At 40.8% G+C, this 24,187-nt stretch overlaps 1 protein-coding gene across 3 annotated transcripts in view; it reads left to right on the top strand.

Annotated features, from left to right (window-relative positions):
- LOC126419325 (lachesin-like) overlaps positions 1-24,187 on the top strand; it is a 140,615-nt gene that overhangs the window by 86,364 nt on the left and 30,064 nt on the right. For all 3 annotated transcript variants that reach the window (XM_050086509.1, XM_050086507.1, XM_050086508.1), the window contains exons 4-5: positions 5,991-6,254; positions 20,052-20,191. In XM_050086509.1, the coding sequence (XP_049942466.1) occupies positions 5,991-6,254; positions 20,052-20,191 (404 nt within the window). The remainder of the gene's footprint in view (positions 1-5,990; positions 6,255-20,051; positions 20,192-24,187) is intronic.

Raw genomic sequence — 24,187 nt, forward strand, 5'->3', positions numbered from 1 at the left:
TGAACAGGGACACCACGTCAAAACTGACCATTAAGTCTGCATCTGAGAAACGTAGGTTTTTAAGACATTCCACAAAGTCCCATGAGTTGCGGATGTGGTGTGCACACTTCTCCACATATGGTGCCAACATTTTTTTGAGATATGTTGCAGCTGGGTAGGTGGCTGCCCCAATATTGCTCACAATGGGTATTGTCCGTCTGTAGATATCTTTATGTGGTAACTGCTTCACTTCTGTCCTTAGTGACATGGTAGTTAGTGTACATGGTGCCTGGAGCAAAGCTTTGACTTCCTAGATTTTATTCTGTGATCTTTGCTATGTGTGGGCGCTTTGCTTTGTCATGAGTATCCTTTTTTCTAAGTGTTTTTGTAACATTTTTGTATGTGCTTTTGTATTCTATCACAAATCATTCATGGCCATTAAGGTCTTCGTCAGCAGTAGACACACACACACACACACACACACACACACACACACACACACACACACACACACACACACGTCTGCAGTCTCAGAGAACTGTGTGGTTTCAGTTCTCTGAGACTGTAGGTGTATGTGCAAGTTGCATTTGTGTGAGTGTGTGTATGCATGTGTGTATGTGTGTCTACTGCTGACAAAGGCCTTAATGGCCGAAAGCTATAATTGTGTGAATCTTTTTGTTGTACCTATGGTGACTCAGCATCTCCACTATTTGGTGAGTAGCAACTTTCCTTCTCTGGTATTGTTACATTCCAGCTTCTTGATTTCTTTTTCTTGCTCGTTCTCCAGTGTATCCTGATGTCTATATTGTGGACATAGAGGAATGTTTGATGCGAGTAGTCGCCTTTGACCAGTCACATGGGAAACATACGACAGAAGTCATAAGCAATATGGCAATTACAACAGGATGTTTTTGGAGTTTTGGCAAACAGGCTAAGCTGCAGATCAGTCTCTTACCACAACTAGGTTTATTTAGTTTCACATTCGTTGGCTTCATCAACCCACAACCAAACTGTTGCCTTCCAACCTAAACTGTAGCTTGGGTTAAGTTGCAGATCAATCTGTCACCACTACCATTCTTTTTTTTTTTTCTCCTCTCCTTACATCATTGGCTTCACCAAGTAATAACAACACTGTGAATACATGCACCAAATGGCGATGCGACAACAACCATTAACATTATGTCACTGACCAAAGCTGGTGACTCATATCGAACATTCCTCTTGTCCCTATATTTTTTTCAGCTATTTTCTGAATTTTACGTTAAAACAGTACATGCTTTCCTGGTTTCAAAACTATTCAAAATGTACCTGTAAATTTTTAGACCACTTATTGTTCCAGACTTTGAAGATGAAGCTCTGTGAGTGCTACTTAAAACATCCATTGTCATGGAAAGTATTATCTATGAACAGTCATTAATTTTTATTTAGCAAGTTTAATGTTTTTTTATACTAATATTTTTTAGAATATTCCTTATTCCTTACAGTGTTGGGAGCTATCTCTCAAAGATTGCCTCTGCTTCTTAAACACACTGTATAGAGCCAAATATATTTGTAATGACACTTTTCTGTATTTCTGCATCCACCATCAATACGCCTGGTGTTGTTTCAAGAATTTGGACATTTTAATACATGGTCAGTAAACTAATTGATGGCAAGTCCAGTGGAGAAACCCTTCTGGAATCCAAATTGTGACTAACTCAGGCTCTCATATTTTTCAGTCATGCTCAACCAATCTTCAGTACACGTATCTTTTCCAGAAATTTAATATGTTAATTTGCTAACTGAATGTCACACTGCAGTTTATGTGCTTGAAGATCTTGTGTATCTTACCATTGTTATCAATGTTTAGCAGTTTTTATATGGCAGTATAGTCTCAGAGTAATATGAGTTATGACAATTAACTCTTCTAGGTCATCCGGACATTTGAGGTGGTTCTGACTCCACGAATTTTTTGCTGGGTACTCCCCAATCATCCAATGGTAACTGGTTAAAAATATGTTCTGAGAGTGCCATCCTTGCACAGCTGCAGTAGTTAGGCAATCACCACATAAAACAAATTTTTCACTCTGGGTCCATTGTGCATGTTAGACGCTTACACTGTCTGGGTCCCACACAACTCAGCTGACCGTAGCTTTATGCCTAGCTCTTAAAAGGTTGACCTGGGCACAGCAGATGTGGAGTTGAAACAGTGCCACATATCATGATTAATTAGGGACCATTGCCGCACTGTAAGGGCAGTGCTGCCAGCTACACACCAGTCCACAGTTAACAAGTTTGTGGAGTTTGAATCACATGAGAAGATAATGATCTTATTATTTTGTTGAAGAGAAAATTGCTTTGATGGACAGATCAGTGTACTTCATCTTAAATGTTTGCAGTGACTGAGTTCCATCCCTTATTTGCAGTTATTAAAAATATGCGAAATACCAATTTACTACTCCAACAACCTCTTCAGTGCACTCAGAATGTTTTCCTGCCACAAATCCCTTTGGCTATGGGAAAGGAATCTGGTGAAGAGGATGGATTTTCCAACAATTTATATTATGATCTCTACATTTCCTCTTTATCAAAGCTTCTTTCATTGTCCTGATGAAAGCAGGCTAAGCTTCTACCCAGGTACTTTTTTATTCAGTTGAGCCAGAAGGCATGCATAGTATTCACTAAATACTCTTTTATCTTTAGTAAGCTAACAATGAAAAGAATTCCATTTTCATTCCTGAAAACACAGGCCATAAACTTCTGCAGCAGACAAAAATTAAATTCAGACTCTGTGTTTCATGGCTACTAAACTCAGTCATTTTGTTCGATCGCTGTTTCAGTTCTGACACCTCATCCAAAATAATTATTCTGTGCAAAAATCTATTGATTACAGTACCAGGTCAGACAGTGACATATATTTTAATCGTTGTAACACCACATTAAGCCAAAAAGATGTATATCATGCAGGAACAAAACTTTACAACAGATTACTAAGACATATAAAATCTCTTCCTGAACAACAAAGCTTTAAAAAGTCTGCGACAGCCTACCTTCTGAAAAACTGCTACTATTCAATCTCACAGTATCTTATGCAAGAAAAAATTTAATTTGTATTTTTAATTGTAGAAATAAGTTATAAATATACAGTATTTTAAAAAATTGTAATTATTAACTGTATAGATCCTATTTGTTATAAAAATTTAAATAATGTATATTTGACATTTGAAAAACCAATAGTTAAAAAGGTTTCTGTCCAATATCCTGTGTACAATATATGAACTGAAAAAGAGATTTATATGGACACATAAATAAATAAAAGAATAATTTTTCATATGGGCCAAACATTAAATTAAGTTTTTTGTTAGTTGCCATGTCAACTCTTAAATTCCTGTTTTCAAAAAATGACCAGTGATCATTTGTGATTTTTGTTATCACTGTTCCACAATTACTATAGCTCTAAATGAAATTGGTATAAAATGCAAAATGGCAAAGCAGGAGTGGCCAGAAGGCAAATTCAGTGCTATGGAAGAATGTGTAACTAAGAGAAAGGATAGATGCCACCTACACAAAGATTAAAGAGACATTTGAAGAAGAGAGAAGCAACTGGATGAATACCAAGGGCTCAGAAAGGAAAATAAATGAAGATAAGACAGAAGAGATGATACTGTGAGAAGAATCTGGCAGAGCACTGAAAAACCTAAGTCGAAAAATGTGCCTAGAGTAGATAACATTCCCTCAGAATTACTGAGATCCATGGGAGAGCCAGCCACAATGAAACTATTCCAGCGGATGAGCACTAGATATGCGGCAGTGGAAACCATCAGACTTAAAAATGAATGTAATATTTCCATTTCCAAATGAAGAGAGCACTGGCAAATTTAAATATAAGGGGCGTTCAAAAAGAAATGAGCCAGAGGCAGAAACCCGTACCTGTATGTTAGAAGTATTGACAGTGGCTGTTGAGGCACTTGTTCCACTGTGACATAAGGCAGTGAATGACTGTCTCACAAAATTCCCGGGACTGCAATGTTAACCAGTTCCGCACGTACAGCAGGACGTCGTTGTTCACATGAGTGCAGGAAAGGTTATGCTGCCGTTCTTCTTTGACCCCCTTCTGATTCACTTCCTGCAGCACGGGACAACTGTGAACGCCCCGCATTACCCGCAAACCTTGACCACCCTTCGCCAAGCAATCAAATCAAAATGACCAGGCAAATCTCACCCAAGACAATGCAAAGCCTCATACTGCCAACACAGTCACGGAACTCCTGGGAGGTTCTCGGTCACCCTCCATACTGTCTGGATCTCTCTTCCTGTGATTATGCCATTTTTGGTCCTCTTAAAAAGGCTCTAAGGGGCAAACGATTTACCTTTCACGACAATGTCCAGCTGTATGTGCGGAACTGGTTAACATTGCAGCCCCAGGCATTTTATGAGGCAGTCATTCACCACCTTGTGTCACAGTGGGACAAGTATCTCAACAGCCATGGTCAATACTTCTAACATACAGCTACTGGTTTCTGTAATTATGCCTCCGGGTGGTTTCTTTTTTAATGCCTCTTATATTAGAGAACTATCAATTTAAAAAGTCATGGTTGCAAAACACCAATGCAAGTTATTTACAGAAGAATGAAAATCTGGAGGAGGTCACTTTGGTTTCCAGAGAAACATAGGAACAGGCAATGCATTCTTCTCTTAGAAGATATGTTAAAGTAAGACAAGCCTACATTTACAGAATCGTAGACTTAGAAATTTTTTTTGACAATGTTGGCTGAAATACCGAAGTAGCAGAGATAAAACACAGGGAGTGAAGGGCTGTATGTAGCTTGCATAGAAACCAAGAGTGAAGGGTATGAATGGGAGCAGTAGTTGAGAAAGGAGTGAGATAAAGCTGTAGCCTATCCCCAATGTTAATCAGTCGATACTTTCAGCAAGTACTGCAGCAAACCAAAGAAAAATTTGGAGAAGAAATTAAAATAAAACAAGAAGCAATGAAAAATTTTTGTTTTGTCAGTGACATTACAATTCTGTCAGAGACATCAAAGGGCTTGGTGGAGCAGTTGAACAGAATGAATAACATCTTGAAAAGAGGTTACAATATGGTCACCAGCAACAGCAAAACAAAACTAATGGAAAGAGTCAAATTAAGCCAGTGATGCTGAAGGGATTGAATTAGAAATTGAGACACCAAAAGAAGTAGATGAGTTTGCTACATGGGCAGCAAAATAACTAATGATAGCTAAAATAGAGAGATTACAAAATGATGACAGGCTATAACAAGGAAAGCATTTATGAAGAAGAGGAATTTGTTACCATTGAATACAATTTTACTGTTAGGAAATCTATCCTGAAGATATCCTGGTGTGTAAAGAATTGAAATAGGGGTGATAAGCAATTCAGACAAGAGAATAGGAGCTTTTGAAATGTGGTGTTGTAGTGGGAGAAGAGAATAGAAGCTTTTGAAATGTGGTGCTGTAGTAGGAAGCTGAAGCTAAAGATTAGATGAGAAGATCAGGTAACTAATGTGGAGGTACTGCATTAGATTGAAGAGAACAGAAATTTATGCACAACTTGAATAAAAGAGAAGTTTCATTGATAGGACACGTTCTAAGGCATCAACGAAGTGTCAATTTGGCATCAGAGGGAAGTGTGTGCATAGGGGTAGGGGGGAGGGGTTAAAAACTCTACCGGGAGACCAAAGGATGAATACAGCAGACAGGTTCAAATGGATGTAATCTACAATAGTTATTCAGAGCTGAAGAGGCTTCTGGAAGACTGATTAGCACAGAGAACTGCATCAAACCAATCTTCAGACTGAAGACAACAACAACAGCAGCAAATAGTTCTAAATACAGTCATTGGTTTTTACACATTAGTTTTCCATACACATTAGTTTTCCATCATTATGTCTGATATTAACATTTCATTTGGTTACAATAACTTACATTTATTTGCAAGTGCACTTAACTGAATGTGAACTCAAATATCTTAAGAACTCATTGAGCTAATCAATAGTGTGTTGATGTTTACAGGAGCAAAATACTACAAATACACACAGTCAGAAAGGAGGATCGAGGAGTTTATTATTGTGTGGCTGATAATGGAGTGGGAAAGGCAGCAAGACGTAGTATTGAACTGAATATTGAATTTGCCCCCATAGTTAATGTGGCCAGGCAGAGAGTAGGACAAGCTCTCCAGTATGATGCTGACATAGAATGTACTGTGGATGGTTCACCAGATCCTAGTGTTTACTGGATTAGAAATGGCACTGTCTTACAAAGTAACAACAAATACATGTAAGTAGATAACAATATAACAAAAAATTTTATAGCCCAAGCAGTAGTATTTAAAAGGTAGAGAAATAACTAATTCAGTTTAGCAAGTAATGTTAATTGCAACAACTGAGAAAATGTTGTGAATAAACACACTCTCTCTCTCTCTCTCTCTCTCTCTCTCTCTCTCTCTCTCTCTCTCTCCCTCGCTTACTTTCCTCTGTCATTGAATTACTCTACAGATAATGCAGCATGTAAGCAGGTGTTATTACCCACTATAAGGCAGAAGGTAAGACAAGCCCATGTTCAGAGGGAAAAACAAGGATTCAGTAATGGTATTGATGGCAAGTGAAAAGCACAATGCAAAAATGATGATAGTCACTTTTTTGCAACTTTTCAGGACGACGAATTTTCTGCTATAGTCTTTCGTATATCATAAACGTTCACCGTATAATTATCACAACAACATTTTTATTGTTCTATATCCATTTGTTTAGGTAATAAATGTAATACAATAAACACATTCAATTTTAAGGTACTTTATTGATTAAAGATTTAAATAGGTACACAAAAAACATGGTAAAAGTGATGGTAGTCATAAAAAACCTGGTAAAAATGATGAAAGTCCACTATCTTTCTGTGCTTCTTCAGTGGATCTTATAATCTATAAACAGATTCTGTTTACTGTTTATTTTATAAGATTTATAATATTCTAGGTTTTAACACATTAGGCCCATATAGATTTTATTTTAATACTGTTACATACAACTTATGTTTTGTCAGTGAGGAAGTTCTTCAAAGTACTTTTGAGCATGTTTTGTCAATGAGGAAGTTCAAAGTACTTTTGAGCAGATGAACTGCAAAACGCCTTCAGGAGCTGCAGGTCTTGGTACTTTCCAGGTTTTAGTATAATCAGATCTGGAAATAAGCAAACTTTTGGGCTAAAACAAGGGAACCTGCTGGTGGTTTTTGTCATAAAATAGTAACCTACCTACTTACATAGCGTATTATGAATTTAACTAATAACCTAACTAAATATCTGTTGCAATAATGGCAAAAATATTTCATGTACTGATAAGTTTTCATTACTTTCAGGGTTACACTATTGTTATGAGATGTTATTCTATAACTCATTATAGGTCTATAGATTACTGATATGTGAAAGCAAAGGTTAAGTTTTGAGTCATTTTCTCTTACCTTCATGCAGAATTGGTGGTAAAGAGGACGTATTATCACCAGGGTCTTCTGTCTTTCTTGAAAGCTTGGTAAGTTGGTGTTGTGTTAGGATTGGTGACATAAGAAAGTACCCAGTGTAAGATTATCTGTGTTCAACTAACCTACAATGGTCGTTTGAAAATTTTATTTCACAAATTGGTCATGTAGCAAATGGGCATTTCTAGTGATAGTGATTTTCCAAAAAAGCAGTCCATTTTCTAAATAGGTTTTGGTCAGCTTCAATCATAGTGAAAGATGAAGGTTTTACTCTGGCATTCTTTATTTCATTTACCCAATGTTCTGATATCTCTGCGGGAAATTTGCCTTTTATTGGGGCCATATCTCTATCGCATTCTAGGTAAGAGTGGCTGCGAATAGGGAATATGATTGTTATGCAGTCTAGTTTTTTTAGGATTTGTACCACATAATGACAGAAGTGAAACATGGTGCAGTTCTTGTTCTGACCGCTACAAGAATCGAAAAATATGTACAAGTTTTTGACATTGGACTGTAAAATGGTGAAGATATAATAGTGCAACATCGATACTACTTCGTCTGCACCTTTACCTCCATCTGTTTCTGGGTAAGCCAAAAAAGTTGCATTTCGCGTAGATAGGCTGTTGACATTGAACAAATACACTCCTGGAAATGGAAAAAAGAACACATTGACGCCGGTGTGTCAGACCCACCATACTTGCTCCGGACACTGCGAGAGGTCTGTACAAGCAATGATCACACGCACGTCACAGCGGACACACCAGAAACCGCGGTGTTGGCCGTCGAATGGCGCTAGCTGCGCAGCATTTGTGCACCGCCGCCGTCAGTGTCAGCCAGTTTGCCGTGGCATACGGAGCTCCATCGCAGTCTTTAACACTGGTAGCACGCCGCGACAGTGTGGACGTGAACCGTATGTGCAGTTGACGGACTTTGAGCGAGGGCGTATAGTGGGCATGCGGGAGGCCGGGTGGACGTACCGCCGAATTGCTCAACACGTGGGGCGTGAGGTCTCCACAGTACATCGATGTTGTCGCCAGTGGTCGGCGGAAGGTGCACATGCCCGTCGACCTGGGACCGGACCGCAGCGACGCACAGATGCACGCCAAGACCGTAGGATCCTACGCAGTGCCATAGGGGACCGCACCGCCACTTCCCAGCAAATTAGGGACACTGTTGCTCCTGGGGTATCGGCGAGGACCATTCGCAACCGTCTCCATGAAGCTGGGCTACGGTCCCGCACACCGTTAGGCCGTCTTCCGCTCACGCCCCAACATCGTGCAGCCCGCCTCCAGTGGTGTCGCGACAGGCGTGAATGGAGGGACGAATGGAGACGTGTCGTCTTCAGCGATGAGAGTCGCTTCTGCCTTGGTGCCAATGATGGCCGTATGCGTGTTTGGCGCTGTGCAGGTGAGCGCCACAATCAGGACTGCATACGACCGAGGCACACAGGGCAAACACCCGGCATCACTGTGTGGGGAGCGATCTCCTACACTGGCCGTACACCACTGGTGATCGTCGAGGGGACACTGAATAGTGCACGGTACATCCAAACCGTCATCAAACCCATCGTTCTACCATTCCTAGACCGGCAAGGGAACTTGCTGTTCCAACAGGACAATGCACATCCGCATGTATCCCGTGCCACCCAACGTGCTCTAGAAGGTGTAAGTCAACTACCCTGGCCAGCAAGATCTCCGGATCTGTCCCCCATTGAGCATGTTTGGGACTGGATGAAGCGTCATCTCACGCGGTCTGCACGTCCAGCACGAACGCTGGTCTAACTGAGGCGCCAGGTGGAAATGGCATGGCAAGCCGTTCCACAGGACTACATCCAGCATCTCTACAATTGTCTCCATGGGAGAATAGCAGCCTGCATTGCTGCGAAAGGTGGATATACACTGTACTAGTGCCGACATTGTGCATGCTCTGTTGCCTGTGTCTATGTGCCTGTGGTTCTGTCAGTGTGATCATGTGATGTATCTGACCCCAGGAATGTGTCAATAAAGTTTCCCCTTCCTGGGACAATGAATTCACGATGTTCTTATTTCAATTTCCAGGAGTGTACAATGACAATTGATGGCGGTGGTAAACAGCATTTGTGGTCAAATTAGGTAAGCTTAAAGTTTTTTGAAAATCAATGGTAAGTGCCTCAGTATCCTCCCTTTTCCTTGAAATTTTCCTACATTTTCTCTTTGTGTCATAAAACATGTTAGCTTTCCTCAAGTGTAGTTCATTCTCACATTGTATTGTCTTAATGCTGCTTAAAATATTTGCATTTTCTTTGTAATCATTAGTCTGTTCCAGCTGGAGGTTTAGAGCTTTCATTTCTGCTTGGTACCTGTCACATGCACTGCAGGTGTCGCTTCTGCGATATCCAAAAGCTATGTTAAACTTAGATACGAATATCTGTCTATAATATTCATAGGACACAATCTTACCACTAGGCCTACCTCTCTTGTACAATGTCTACATTTTTTTTCAAATTTAAAGTGTCTGGCAAGTATTTTTTTTTTAATTTTTTTTTTTATCAAAACTATAATGGCTTGTACGGCCCTTAAACGATGCAATGTGGCCAATGACACTTTGATTAACTTCTTCTGAGGTCCTACAATGTTTGTGGTCATACTTTCCTATCTTGTCTGTTGGGGGTTCACCTGTTTCTTTCAGACTCATTTGATTAGTTTGAACCCTTCTCCCAGTTACACCAAAAATAGACGGAATTGCTTTATAACACACAGGGATGTCAATAAAATTATCACCATCCTTTATTATTACTTTGTAGGTGTAGCTCTTATCATTAAAACGTGATTCATTTTCAGGCTTTCTTGGTCTGCGATTTTTGACATCATAAACATTGATAAGCCTAGCCAAGTATGTGGACTGAGCATCATTAGATTCTAAACTATCAAAATGAGACATTAATATTTTTCTTTCACCTCCACAAACTCTATCAAAACACTGTAGTCTTCTACATCTGCAATTGGGCCCAGTTTCGTGAGTACACACTTTAAGTTTGTTCATCACATCTGTTACCCTTCCATAGGATTTTCTCTTCTTTGTGCTAGGTTTACTGACATTTTCACAATCTTCGTCCACACATGACTTACTTAATTCACTCATTTTCACAGAAACTGCTACCAACAATACAAGCTATAAACTTTGGCAACTTTCTAACCACAAACACAAAGTAAACAAAAGAATGAAGACAGCATGTTGAACTCCTGATCAAGCAGGTTTTGCCAACCTTATGAAATGACTCTCATCGTATGTGCCGTGAACACAGATGACATTCATCGGTTTTACCGTGCACAACAAAAATAAAATGGCAAATAACTTAGTAACTGCCAGCATTCTTGCCGTGTACACCCCCCCCCCCCCCCTCCTACAAATCCAGCCGTATTTGAGCTACAAATTCCTGTCCTAACCTGAAAATGGGAAAAAATGGACTATCATCATTTTTGACTTGTGCTCTTCAAGTGAATTTGAAACAAGTGTATAGCAACTAACATTTGCAAAAAGGAAGAAGAGTCTGAAGTAAGAAACAAAGTCTGTACACTGGACAAGAGGACCAGTATGTAAGAGAAGATAGAAGAATAATATTTGGGAGTCAGGTGGGTAATTAATTGAAGGATGAGAACAGCTGATTGAGAGAAGAAAATAGAAGGAAGTAGAGGGTTACTAAATAATGAAATGAATGATTTAAGAAAAACTGAGAAAATTGTTGAAACAGAAAATCACTGTGAATGGTAGTAGATACTGAGGAATGTGCTTGTCTGTTGTTACTTGGTCTTGTTATGAAACATGTCAAGATTAGTTGCAAATGAAGACTTTATAGAAAAACAGGTTATAATCGCCTATAGTATCTTCTTCAATACTTCTGTTATGGAAATTTATTGTATATGGAACAGTCAATTGGGGTATGTTGATCATAATCTCCCTTACTGGGTTGATCAACTCAATTATTGTCATATATCTGCATGAAACAGTGTCGCCTATTTACTTTTCATGCTGCATAGTTGCCTAGCAAAGGCTATACTATAAAAGTCAGTGTCAAAGTTTGTTGTTAGACAAGAAAGGATACACATGGGGAGATGAGAGGTTTATATGTAGGTTGCTCATCGTAAGTCAGTGATTTTAAGTCAGTGATTTGTGTGCTACCACTGCCTTTGACAGTTCCTGCCAACTTCAATACTAAAATAATATCAGAGCCTCTCTTGAACTGATGTCATGTTCAATGCTGACTATGCATTGTTTCTGATAAGTACTACACCCAATCACCAAAGATGTTTGTCACTGTAAACAATACTGACTTCATTGGTTCTGCTATTAGTGATACACTTACCATCGCAAATAGCATGGAAATCACTCTTAAAATGGCAACTCAGCTTCTCAGATGACCTCTTAGCTCTCTACCACTATAAAAACCCAATTCAGAAATTGTGAAAAGGATAGATTGCTACTTACCATAAAGATGACATGTTGAGTTGCAGACAGGTACTATGAAAAACCCATGACAAACTGAGCTTTTGCCCTGCTCAAAAAAGAAACAAAAACACATACATATTCATACAAGCTGGCAGACCTCACGCACACATGACTGCTGTCTCTAGCTGCTCCGGCCAGATTGCAACTGCAACATTGAATGAAGGAGCAGGCTGACATAGGACAAGCAGAAGGGGGCAGGGACAGCAGAATATGGGTGGGGGGAAAAAAGCACAGGACTGGGCTGCTAGGCACAGCATCGAGAAGCTATGGTGAATAGGGAGGTGAGGTGGTAATGGGGAGCAGAAGAAACGGAGCAGAGAGGAGAAAGACTAGTGGGTGTGTTGGCAGAGAGCAGCACACAGTGAAGGTGAAGGATGTGACTTTGGAGGAGGTTATAGGACAGAGGGTAAGAAACTGTTGAATGGAGGGTGTGGGGGGGAGTAGATTATTGTAGGTTGAGACCTGGATGATTTAGGGAGTGGAGAATGTGTTGTAAGGATGACTCCCATCCATGTAGTTCAGAAAAGTTGGGAGTGCAGGGAGGATCCAGATGGCCCAGGTTGTGAACAAGTCATTGAAATCAAGCATGTTATGTTCAGTTGCATATAATGTCACAAGATGGTCCACTTTGCTCTTGGCCACGGTTTGGCGAATGAGCAATGGTCATTCATTCTGTTGGTCAACTGGTTGCTAGTCACACCAATATAAAAGAGTTGTGCTACAATTGCAGCAGGGCAGGTATATGCCATGTTTGATTTCACAGGTGGCTCGGCCTCTGAGGAGATAGCATAAACCAGTAACAGGATTAAAGTGAGAAGTGCTGGGTGGGCATATTGGGCAGCTCTTGCAGCTGGTCCTACCACAGGGATATGACCCCTATGGCAAGGAGCTGGTGTTGGGAATGGCATAGGAAATGTCTAGGATGTTATGGAGGTTGGGTGGGTGATGGAACGTCACTTTATAAGGGGTGGGAAGGATCTTGGGTAGGATGACCTCATTTCGAAGCATGATGGTAGGTAACTAGAGCCTTGATGGAGGAAGTGTTCAGTTATTCCAGTGTGTGGTGGTACTGGGTGATGGAGGGGGCACTCCTTTGTAGCTGATTCTTTGGGGTGGATTGGGGATGTGTGGGGGTATGGCACAGGAAATCTGTTGGTGGAATAGGCCTGGAGGATAGCGCCTGTTTGTGAAGGCCTTTGTGAGACCTTCGGCATACTGGTGAGGGTCTTCTTGTCATTACAGATATGCCATCTTCGCATGGCCAGGCTGTATGGCAGGAATTTTTTGGTGTGGAAGGGATAGTAGCTGCTGAAATGCAGGTATTGTTGGTGCATGGTGGGGTTAATGTAGACAGGGGTGTGGAAGGAGCCCTTAGAGATGAGGAGGTCAATGTCCATGAAGGTGGCATGCTGAGTTGAGGAGGACCATGTGAAGCCAATGGGAAAGGAATGAGAATAGGGTTTCTTTGCCATGGTCCAGATCATGGAGATATCATCAATGAATCTGAACCAGACCAGGGTTTGGGTTTTGGGAGGCTAGAAAGGTTTCCCCTAGACAGATCACAAACAGGTTGGCATAGGAGGATGCCATGTGGGTGCCCAGGGCTGTGCCACAAATTTGTTCATACACTTTCCCTTCAAATGAGGAGTTGCGTATTAGGGGTAAGTTAATAACGAGTATGAGAAATAAGGTAGTGGGTTTGGATCTGAGGGAGTTGGTGTATACTCTAGTTATTGTCGATTCTCTCTCTTTTTTCCTGTGGTTTTTCATCACGTTTCAAACCACACGCACTATGACACATCTGAGCCACACTGTATCAGTGGTCTTGTCTGTTCACAACACATGGTTACGTGACTGTGCAGATTGTCAGTGCAGCTTCTCATGCCCCAAATTCTTCTAATTGATGATGAAATTAGTTCTATTGATCCCACTTCCTCTATCATTTGCAGGTAATTTTCACATGTTATTTTCCACACCTACCAGTCCCACAGAAACATGTGAACCTCAACCAAACCAGTTGCCTCCCCCTCCCACTTCTCTCTTTCCTCTCTTATTCTTTGTACATAATAACACACATTAATATATCAATTAATGGTGAATACTTAAGTAACGGTTGTTACACTATATACAGAGAGATAATATACAAATGTTCTTCTGTATAATTGTACATTGGGTTAACATAGAAAAATTTATTTTTGTAGATATTCATTTACTGTGTAAAAGCAGTGATCAACCAAGTATGACTTCAATTTAGATTTGAAGTGACCAATGTTATGTATGTGTTTAATGGTATTTAGTGAGGCACTGTGTGGTTTGATACTAGGATGGATAAGACTGTTTTGAAATAACTTTGTGTTGCCACTTTGAACATGTACATCCAATTTTTGCCTTGTATCATAGCTGTGTATTGTGTGATTTTGAGTGATGAGTGGTCTTTTTGTGTGCAACTTTTGCTTTAAATGCATTATATTTTCAAGTATATATAAACAAGTAAGAGTCAGGCATGGTTTGCCATTATCTACTCCTTCCATTATTCTTATATATATATATATATATATATATAAAACAAAGATGATGTGACTTACCAAATGAAAGTGCTGGCAGGTCGACAGACACACAAACAAACACAAACATACACACAAAATTCAAGCTTTCGCAACAAACTGTTGCCTCATCAGGAAAGAGGGAAGGAGAGGGAAAGACGAAAGGATGTGGGTTTTAAGGGAGAGGGTAAGGAGTCATTCCAATCCCGGGAGCGGAAGGACTTACCTTAGGGGGAAAAAAAGACGGCTATACACTCGCACACACACACACACATATCCATCCACACATATACAGACACAAGCAGACATATTTAAATATGTCTGACTGCGTCCGCACATGTGTGGATGGACATGTGCGTGTGTGCGCGAGTGCACACCCGTCCCTTTCTCCCCCCAAGGCAAGACCTTCCGCTCCCGGGACTGGAACGACTCCCCACCCTCCCCCCCAAAACCCACATCCCCTCATCCCTCCCTCTCCCTCTCTCCCTCCCGATGAGGCAACAGTTTGTTGCGAAAGCTTGAACCCCGTGTGCATGCTTGTGTTTGCTTGTGCGTCCGTCGACCCGCCAGCACCCCCACCCAGCAAGCCACATCATCCCTGTTTTCAGATATACCCTTCCTACGTGGAATGCTTCCCTCTATTATAACCATATATATATATATATATATATATATATATATATATATATATATATATATATATAGCGCTGGCAGGTCGATAGACACACAAACAAACACAAACATACACACAAAATTCTAGCTTTCGCAACCAATGGTTGCCTCGTCAGGAAAGAGGGAAGGAGAAGGAAAGACAAAAGGATATGGGTTTTAAGGGAGAGGGTAAGGAGTCATTCCAATCCCGGGAGCGGAAAGACTTACCTTAGGGGGAAAAAAGGACAGGTATACACTCGCACACACACACATATCCATCCACACATACACAGACACAAGCAGACATTTGTAAAGGCAAAGAGTTTGGGCAGAGATGTCAGTCGGGGCAGATGTACAGAGGCAAAGATGAAGTTGAAAGACAGGTGAGGTATGAGCAGCGGCAAATTGAAATTAGAAATTAGCGGAGATTGAGGCCTGGCGGATAGCGAGAAGAAAGGATATGCTGAAGGGCAAGTTCCCATCTCCGGAGTTCTGACAGGTTGGTGTTAGTGGGAAGTATCCAGATAACCCGGACGGTGTAACACTGTGCCAAGATGTGCTGGCCGTGCACCAAGGCATGTTTAGCCACAGGGTGATCCTCATTACCAACAAACACTGTCTGCCTGTGTCCATTCATGCGAATGGACAGTTTGTTGCTGGTCATTCCCACATAGAACGCTTCACAGTGTAGGCAGGTCAGTTGGTAAATCACGTGGGTGCTTTCACACGTGGCTCTGCCTTTGATCGTGTACACCTTCCGGGTTACAGGACTGGAATAGGTGGTGGTGGGAGGGTGCATGGGACAGGTTTTACACCGGGGGCGGTTACAGGGGTAGGAGCCAGAGGGTAGGGAAGGTGGTTTGGGCATTTCATAGGGATGAACTAAGAGGTTGCGAAGGTTAGGTGGACGGCGGAAAGACACTCTTGGTGGAGTGGGGAGGATTTCATGAAGGATGGATCTCATTTCAGGGCAGGATTTGAGGAAGTCGTATCCCTGCTGGAGAGCCACATTCAGAATCTGATCCAGTCCCGGAAAGTATCCCGTCACAAGTGGGGCACTTTTGGGGTTCTTCTGTGGAAGGTTCCGGGTTTGAGGAGATGAGGATGTGGCTCTGGTTATTTGCTTCTGTACCAGGTCGGGAGGGTAGTTACGGGATGCAAAAGCTGTTTTCAGGTTGTTGGTGTAATGGTTCAAGGATTCCGGACTGGAGCAGATTCGTTTGCCACGAAGACCAAGGCTGTAGGGAAGGGACCGTTTGATGTGGAATGGGTGGCAGCTGTCATAATGGAGGTACTGTTGCTTGTTGGTGGGTTTAATGTGGACGGACGTGTGAAGCTGGCCATTGGACAGGTGGAGGTCAACGTCAAGGAAAGTGGCATGGGATTTGGAGTAGGACCAGGTGAATCTGATGGAACCAAAGGAGTTAAGGTTGGAGAGGAAATTCTGGAGTTCTTCTTCACTGTGAGTCCAGATCACGAAAATGTCATCAATAAATCTGTACCAAACTTCGGGTTGGCAGGCCTGGGTAACCAGGAAGGCTTCCTCTAAGCGACCCATGAATAGGTTGGCATACGAGGGGGCCATCCTGGTACCCATGGCTGTTCCCTTTAATTGTTGGTATGTCTGGCCTTCAAAAGTGAAGAAGTTGTGGGTCAGGATGAAGCTGGCTAAGGTAATGAGGAAAGAGGTTTTAGGTAGGGCGGCAGGTGATCGGCGTGAAAGGAAGTGCTCCATCGCAGCGAGGCCCTGGACATGCGGAATATTTGTGTATAAGGAAGTGGCATCAATGGTTACAAGGATGGTTTCCGGGGGTAACAGACTGGGTAGGGATTCCAGGCGTTTGAGAAAGTGGTTGGTGTCTTTGATGAAGGATGGGAGACTGCATGTAATGGGTTGAAGGTGTTGATCTACGTAGGCAGAGATGCGTTATATATATATATATATAATGGAAGGAAACATTCCACGTGGGAAAAATTATATATAAAAACAAAGATGAGGTGACTTACCGAACAAAAGCGCTGGCAGGTCGATAGACACACAAACAAACACAAACATACACACAAAATTCAAGCTTTCGCAACAAACTGTTGCCTCATCAGGAAAGAGGGAAGGAGAGGGGAAGACGAAAGGAAGTGGGTTTTAAGGGAGAGGGTAAGGAGTCATTCCAATCCCGGGAGCGGAAAGACTTACCTTAGGGGGAAAAAAGGACAGGTATACACTCGCACACACGCACATATCCATCCGCACATACAGACACAAGCAGACATATTTAAAGACCAAATATGTCTGCTTGTGTCTGTATGTGCGGATGGATATGTGCGTGTGTGCGAGTGTATACCTGTCCTTTTTTCCCCCTAAGGTAAGTCTTTCCGCTCCCGGGACTGGAATGACTCCTTACCCTCTCCCTTAAAACCCACTTCCTTTCGTCTTCCCCTCTCCTTCCCTCTTTCCTGATGAGGCAACAGTTTGTTGCGAAAGCTTGAATTTTGTGTGTATGTTTGTGTTTGTTTGTGTGTCTATCGACCTGCCAGCGCTTTTGTTCGGTAAGTCACCTCATCTTTGTTTTTATATATATATATATATATATATATGGTTATAATAGAGGGAAACATTCCACTTAGGAAACATATATCTAAAAACAAAGATGATGTGACTCACCAAATGAAAGCGCTGGCAGGTCGACAGACACACAAACACACACACAAAATTCAAGCCCTCGCAACAAACCGCTGCCCCATCAGGAAAGAGGGAAGGAGAGGGAAAAGATGGAAGGATGTGGGTTTCAAGGGAGAGGGCAAGGAGCCACTCCAATCTCGGGAGCGGAAAGACCCAACCTAGGGGGAAAAAAGGACGGGTACACACTCGAACACACACACACACATCCATCCACACATACACAGACACAAGCAGACATATTTAAAGACAAAGAGTTTGGGCAGAGATGTCAGTAGAGGCAGAAGTGCAGAGGCAAAGATGTTGTTATCCACCAGGCCTCAATCTCCGCTAATTTCAAGTTGCCGCCACTCATACCTCACCTGTCATTCAACAACATCTTTGCCTCTGCACTTCTGCCTCGACTGACACTGCCCAAACTCTTTGCCTTTACAAATGTCTGCTTGTGTCTGTATGTGTGGATGGATATGTGTGTGTGTGCGCGAGTGTATACCTGTCCTTTTTTCCCCCTAAGGTAAGTCTTTCCGCTCCTGGGATTGGAATGACTCCTTACCCTCTCCCTTAAAACCCACATCCTTTCATCTTTCCCTCTCCTTCCCTCTTTCCTGATGAGGCAACCGTTGGTTGCGAAAGCTAGAATTTTGTGTGTATGTTTGTGTTTGTTTGTGTGTCTATCGACCTGCCAGCGCTTTCGTTCGGTAAGTCACCTCATTTTTGTTTTTATATATAATTTTTCCCACGTGGAATGTTCCCCCCCCCCCCCCCCCTCTCTCTCTCTTTATATATATATATATATATATATATATATATATATATATATATATATATATATATATATATATATATATATATAGAGAGAGAGAGAGAGAGAGGGAAACATTCCACGTGGGAAAAATGTATCTAAAAACATAGATGATGTGACTTACCAAACGAAAGCGCTGGCACGTCGATAGACACACAAACATACACACAAAATTCTAGCTTTCGCAACCAATGGTTGCTTCATCAGGAAAGAGGGGAGGAGAGGGAAAGACGAAAGGATGTGGGTTTTAAGGGAGAGGGTAAGGAGTTATTCCAATCCCGGGAGTGGAAAGACTTACCTTAGGGGGAAAAAAGGATGGGTATACACTCGCGCGCACACACACACACACACACACACACACACACACACACACATACATATCCATCCACACATATACAGACACAAGCAGACATTTGTAAAGGCAAAGAGTTTGGGCAGAGATGTCAGTCGAGGCGGAAGTAAAGAGGCAAAGATGTTGTTGAACGACAGGTGAGGTATGAGCGGCGGCAACTTGTAATTAGCGGAGGTTGAGACCTGGCCGATGACGAGAAGAGAGGATATACTGAAGGGCAAGTTCCCATCTCCAGAGTTCTGACATGTGGACAGTTACTTTTCTGAACTAAAGTGTGCAAACACTTGCACGCTTTTCAAAAGCTATATCATGTTAATGCTATGAGTATCAAAAACTATTAAAAACTTTGAGTAGGCTTCTATTCCAATTGGTTGGTAAATATCACGCTGGGTAGATAAATAATAAGCAAGCAATAGTACTTGCATAGTAGTTAATTAGTGTAACTGGGGAAATGTCACTTTTTCATTTTTTCTTTTTCTTTTTCAAAAAGTAGCATGTTTCTTATATATGTTGGTATTTGAAATTCAGTCTCAGTAAATACAGCTAATTTCTAGCAATTTATCAACAGTTAATTCTTAATGTTCCTTCTAACTACTGCTCTACTTTGTTTATGTATAATCTGACTTGTTCCACATCCTAGACTGTGCTCCTCCATTATTGTTGTTGATGTATCAAATTGAATCATAAAACATGCAGATGACTATGTACTGGATTTTTGTTGCAATTTAGATTCTTTTGTTCTATTTGTTCTTAAAGTGAACTGGTATTATATGCTGACATTTGTCATTATTTTATAATCAATAAATGCTAGCCTGCTATCAATCTGATGGCTATTTTTCTTAGAAATTACATACTTTTGTAATGGTCTGCAGTTACCTTTGCAAGAAACTGTCCCCTCACTATAATGAATTTTTTAAAGTTTAATTTTAATGCTGCAGTTTGTGGAAATTATCTTTCTATATATAAGAAATGATCTAGAAAGTAAATTTATGAATTTTCAAATAAAAAAGGAAATCAAAAGTAGTTATGAACAATTATAACATGTGTTTCTATTTTATCTTCAATTTGCTTTCTAAATAGCTGTATCTTGCTTGTTTAACAGGATAGCCTATTTCAGCATGCGAGCAGGCCATTCATCGGCTGTTTTACGCATAACCAAAGTTCAGGCATATGATTATGGGATTTATTTGTGTAAAGCATCTAATAAATTGGGAGCATCTACTGGAACAATAGAATTCTTTGGTAAGCTGCTCTGATACTTTGCAGAGATAATTTTTTAATTTTTAGATCCAGGAGCAAAACTCAAAAGTATTTACCTTAGAAAATAATGACAAAAATACACTTGCAACTTTATTGACTTTTCATATTCATGTTTATTTCTTCAGCAAAGAAGACTTTCTTTCTTTCACATTTACAAAACAGGCCTTTTGTCAGTCAGTGAGTGATAAATCCCTACTTTTTTGATGACTTTAAGGAATGTTCTAAAGAAATGATTTGAGGAATAGCCTTTTCTGCTGATGGAAAGATAAGCCATTCAGTTTTGTTTTCCCAAAGTCCAGGTAGCCACAAAGGAGAAAGAGCCAGTGTGTGATTTGTGCTTCTACCATGGGACGCAGGGGGGGGGGGGGGCACATGGGATTGGGCTGGGGGAGGGGGGGAGGGTAGTATACATAACACTATACTGATATACTTCTCCTGTACCACTTGCTAAATCAACAGTGTAAAAAAAATTGCAAATAACTCCCTCAAAGGACAAACATGCATATATTATTAAACAGTTTTTATTGTATTATTTTTATTTTATTGTACCCGATTCTACAAAGAAGTGAGCAAGATTCTATTTCATTTCTTCTCCTATAAAAATAATGATATTTTTGCACGCTTGGTCAGAATGAAACACATTACTGACTGATAAACTTTTATATATATGAAGACAGCAACTGTTCTTGAAAGAACAGATACCATTGATGACCATGCAGCTTCTCTAGAATGAATGATAATTAATTGAAACCCTCCGCTACCGACAGGTGTTGTTGATATACCTTGATGGGGACAGCTGAAATTGTGCCCCGACCGGGATTCGAACCCAGAATCTCCTGCTTACGTGGCAGATGCTCTATCCATCTGAGCCACCGAGAACACAGATGAATAGCGTGACTGCAGGGACTTATCTGTTGAGCGTGACCGCAGGGACTTATCCCTTGCAGGCTTCCCGTGAGACCCACATTCCCAACCGTCCACAATCTACATACATAATGTACCTAATAGATATTTGTCCATCCACTCCTTACTCACACATGCTAAGGTGACGATTCCTGTAAGAGTTAGGGCAGCCTGTGCCCATTCACACAGACGAAGGTCAATGGCTGGGTAGCCTTTCACTATATATATGAAGATAGTAATTGTTCTCAAAAGAACAGATACCATTGATGACCATGCAGCTTCTCTAGAATAAATGATAATTAATAGAAACCCTCAGCTGCCGAAAGGTGTTGTTGAAATACCTCGATGGGGACAGCTGAAAACAACACCTGTCGGCAGCTGAGGGTTTCAATTAATTACCATATATTCTGTTCTTTCGAGAACAGTTACTGTCTTCATATATATATATATATATATATATATATATATATATATATATATACACACACATAGAGTTAATGGCTACCAAGCCACTGACCTTCGTCTGTGTGAATGCGCACAGGTTGCCCTAAGTCTTACAGGAATCATCACGTTAGTGTGCGTGAGTAATGAGTGGATGGACAAATATCTGTTAGGTACATTATGTATGTAGATTGTGGTCAGTTGGGAATGTGGGTCTCATGGGAAGCGTGCAAGGGATAAGTCTGAAGTCGCGCTATTCATCTGTGTCCTCGGTGGCTCAGATGAATAGAGCGTCTGCCATGTAAGCAGGAGATCCCGGGTTCAAGTCCCAGTCGGGGCACACATTTTCAGCGTCCCCATCGAGGTATATCAACAACACCTGTTGGCAACTGAGGGTTTCAATTAATTATCATATATTTTAAACTTTTGTAGTTCAGGTATAGTGGGATATGATTTGAATGATAATTGCTGTTTAGGTACTACGTATGCAGATCTCAACAACAAAGCAGTTGTTATACCTTTTTGTTGATGTTGCATTCCCCAAAACTTTTCACTTTCATTTTTTGATACTTTGCTTTTCCTTGCAACATATGATTTGTACACATTTCATGTGTGACTTGCACTTTAGATGATCACTAATTTTATCATTTAATTTTTTGGCATTATTAGCAAAACCACCAGCCAAAAACAAGTTATTGATATGTGAATATGCCATGCTTCCCACCATAAGTTCACAAAGTTCTGAGTAGATTTTGCACGTTATAAAGTTTTGTCATTTACAGACAGTTACAGCTTAGTTTTTGGCCAGTTTTGAAAATATGATAAAGCAATACAATTTCCCACTGTAATTTCAAGTCTACTGTTACTCCAATTCCTACCTTCAGACTTCACAGAGTTTTTGGTCCCTAATGATTCACTATCTTTCTCTTTGTTAGCACATTTTGTTTTTTAGATTCACCATCTGTTTTAACTCTTTTAGCACTACTGTCAGTATCATGTCTGTTAATATTTTCACACATTTCTGGCAATGCACTCCTCTTAAGGAATGGTGAAAATTTGCTTTGTTTGAAAGACATGCTGAAATTCCGTAGTTCTTACAGGTCTGAAGCCACTCAACTCATCAATAATGCTATTTGCCTTGCAAGATTGCAATTACCACATGTCAGATCTTAGATTAAAGCAACAATGACAGCCTGAGAATAATGATTCACCTTTAAATGTTTAAATACATAACACTTTTTCCAGAATTAATGAGCAAACATGTTAGTGTAAAGATAATAATAGTGTGTTAATATTTTCAATGTATGGCTTCTGAAATTTAAATTAAATGTTAAGTTTTACATAACCAATGAGTGAGAAATAAACATTCCTGGTTAGGAAGGTAATGTAAAACTAGAGGATGGGATGGTTTCATACAGAGCTGCAGATTGCACACTAGAAAGGGCTACTAGTTACAGGCAGCTCATCTGTTAAGCATGTGATGATACCTGTTAGGGAAGTAAGATCAGGGACGGGAAAATAATCTAATGTGTGTCCTGGGAGACATCGCACATAAGTGGAGAAGGCAATCCCAGCACCAATTTAAAGAAGGGATTGAATAGTTAGCTGCAGATCATATCTGGCACTGGCAACAATGACTTCTGTCATCTTTGATCTGAGACCACTCTTGGTTCTTTCTGGAAATTGGTAAAAACAGTGTTGACAGCTAGCCTCAATTGTGAGATCTCAACACAGACAGTGATTTGAGCATTGTTATGAGAACTTGTTGGGGTCTTTTGGTCTGGAGCCAATTGGATGGTCCACACAAGAGGTTCTTAATTCTGTGATGAGCTCAATAGCAAATTCTTGGTCCTGTGTAGACTTGCAGTATTCCCTTGGGTGAGTTTGACATGCACTACATTAAAACAGCCACTGAAATAGAGGGTACTTGTAGAAACGATATGGGGCTTTAACTCTGAGAGTCCCAGGAAGAAAACCACAATCTGAAAATACAGTAAATAATCTCAAAAGGAAAACTCACTTTAAAAAACCTGAAACTACTAATCCTTACCTTCAGAACTGTTAGTTCAATATTTAAGGAGTAAAAGGTCACTCAGTCCTCAGTGTGAGAGGGACCCACCAGTCATAGGGACAAGAGGAGATGAAGGTCTTTGTTTTGTTTTAGACAGTTTCCCACCATGCATAGAACATACAAGAGTATGTATCACAATGCATTTGGAGAAACTATATTTATGGCAAAGCAATGGAAGCAAAACTCCACATTCTAGCCCCAATGGGCCAATTGGGACCAACTGGCAGCTGCATCATTCTCTGCCAACGGCATCATTGGATGCAATATGGAGGAACATGTGGTCTACACACATTTCCCTCCTGGCTGTTGTTGGCTTTCTTTAGTTTGGAGCCACTGCTTCTCACTCAGGAAGCTCCTCAACTGATGTTACAAGATTGCATGCACACGATTCCAGCCCTCCCACCAAGGAAAAGTCCCTGATGGTACTGGGAATTGAAGCCATGTCCTCTGCATAACCGCCACTTGAGTGTATGTCAATTATTGTCTCTTAACTTTTTCCTTTTTAGCAATCTAACTTCCATCATATTTTATTTAATTGCTTTTTATCACTGTAATGCCTCTTA

Source organism: Schistocerca serialis, chromosome 9 (assembly GCF_023864345.2).
Source record: "Schistocerca serialis cubense isolate TAMUIC-IGC-003099 chromosome 9, iqSchSeri2.2, whole genome shotgun sequence".
In the NCBI taxonomy this organism is placed as follows: Eukaryota; Metazoa; Arthropoda; class Insecta; order Orthoptera; family Acrididae; genus Schistocerca; species Schistocerca serialis.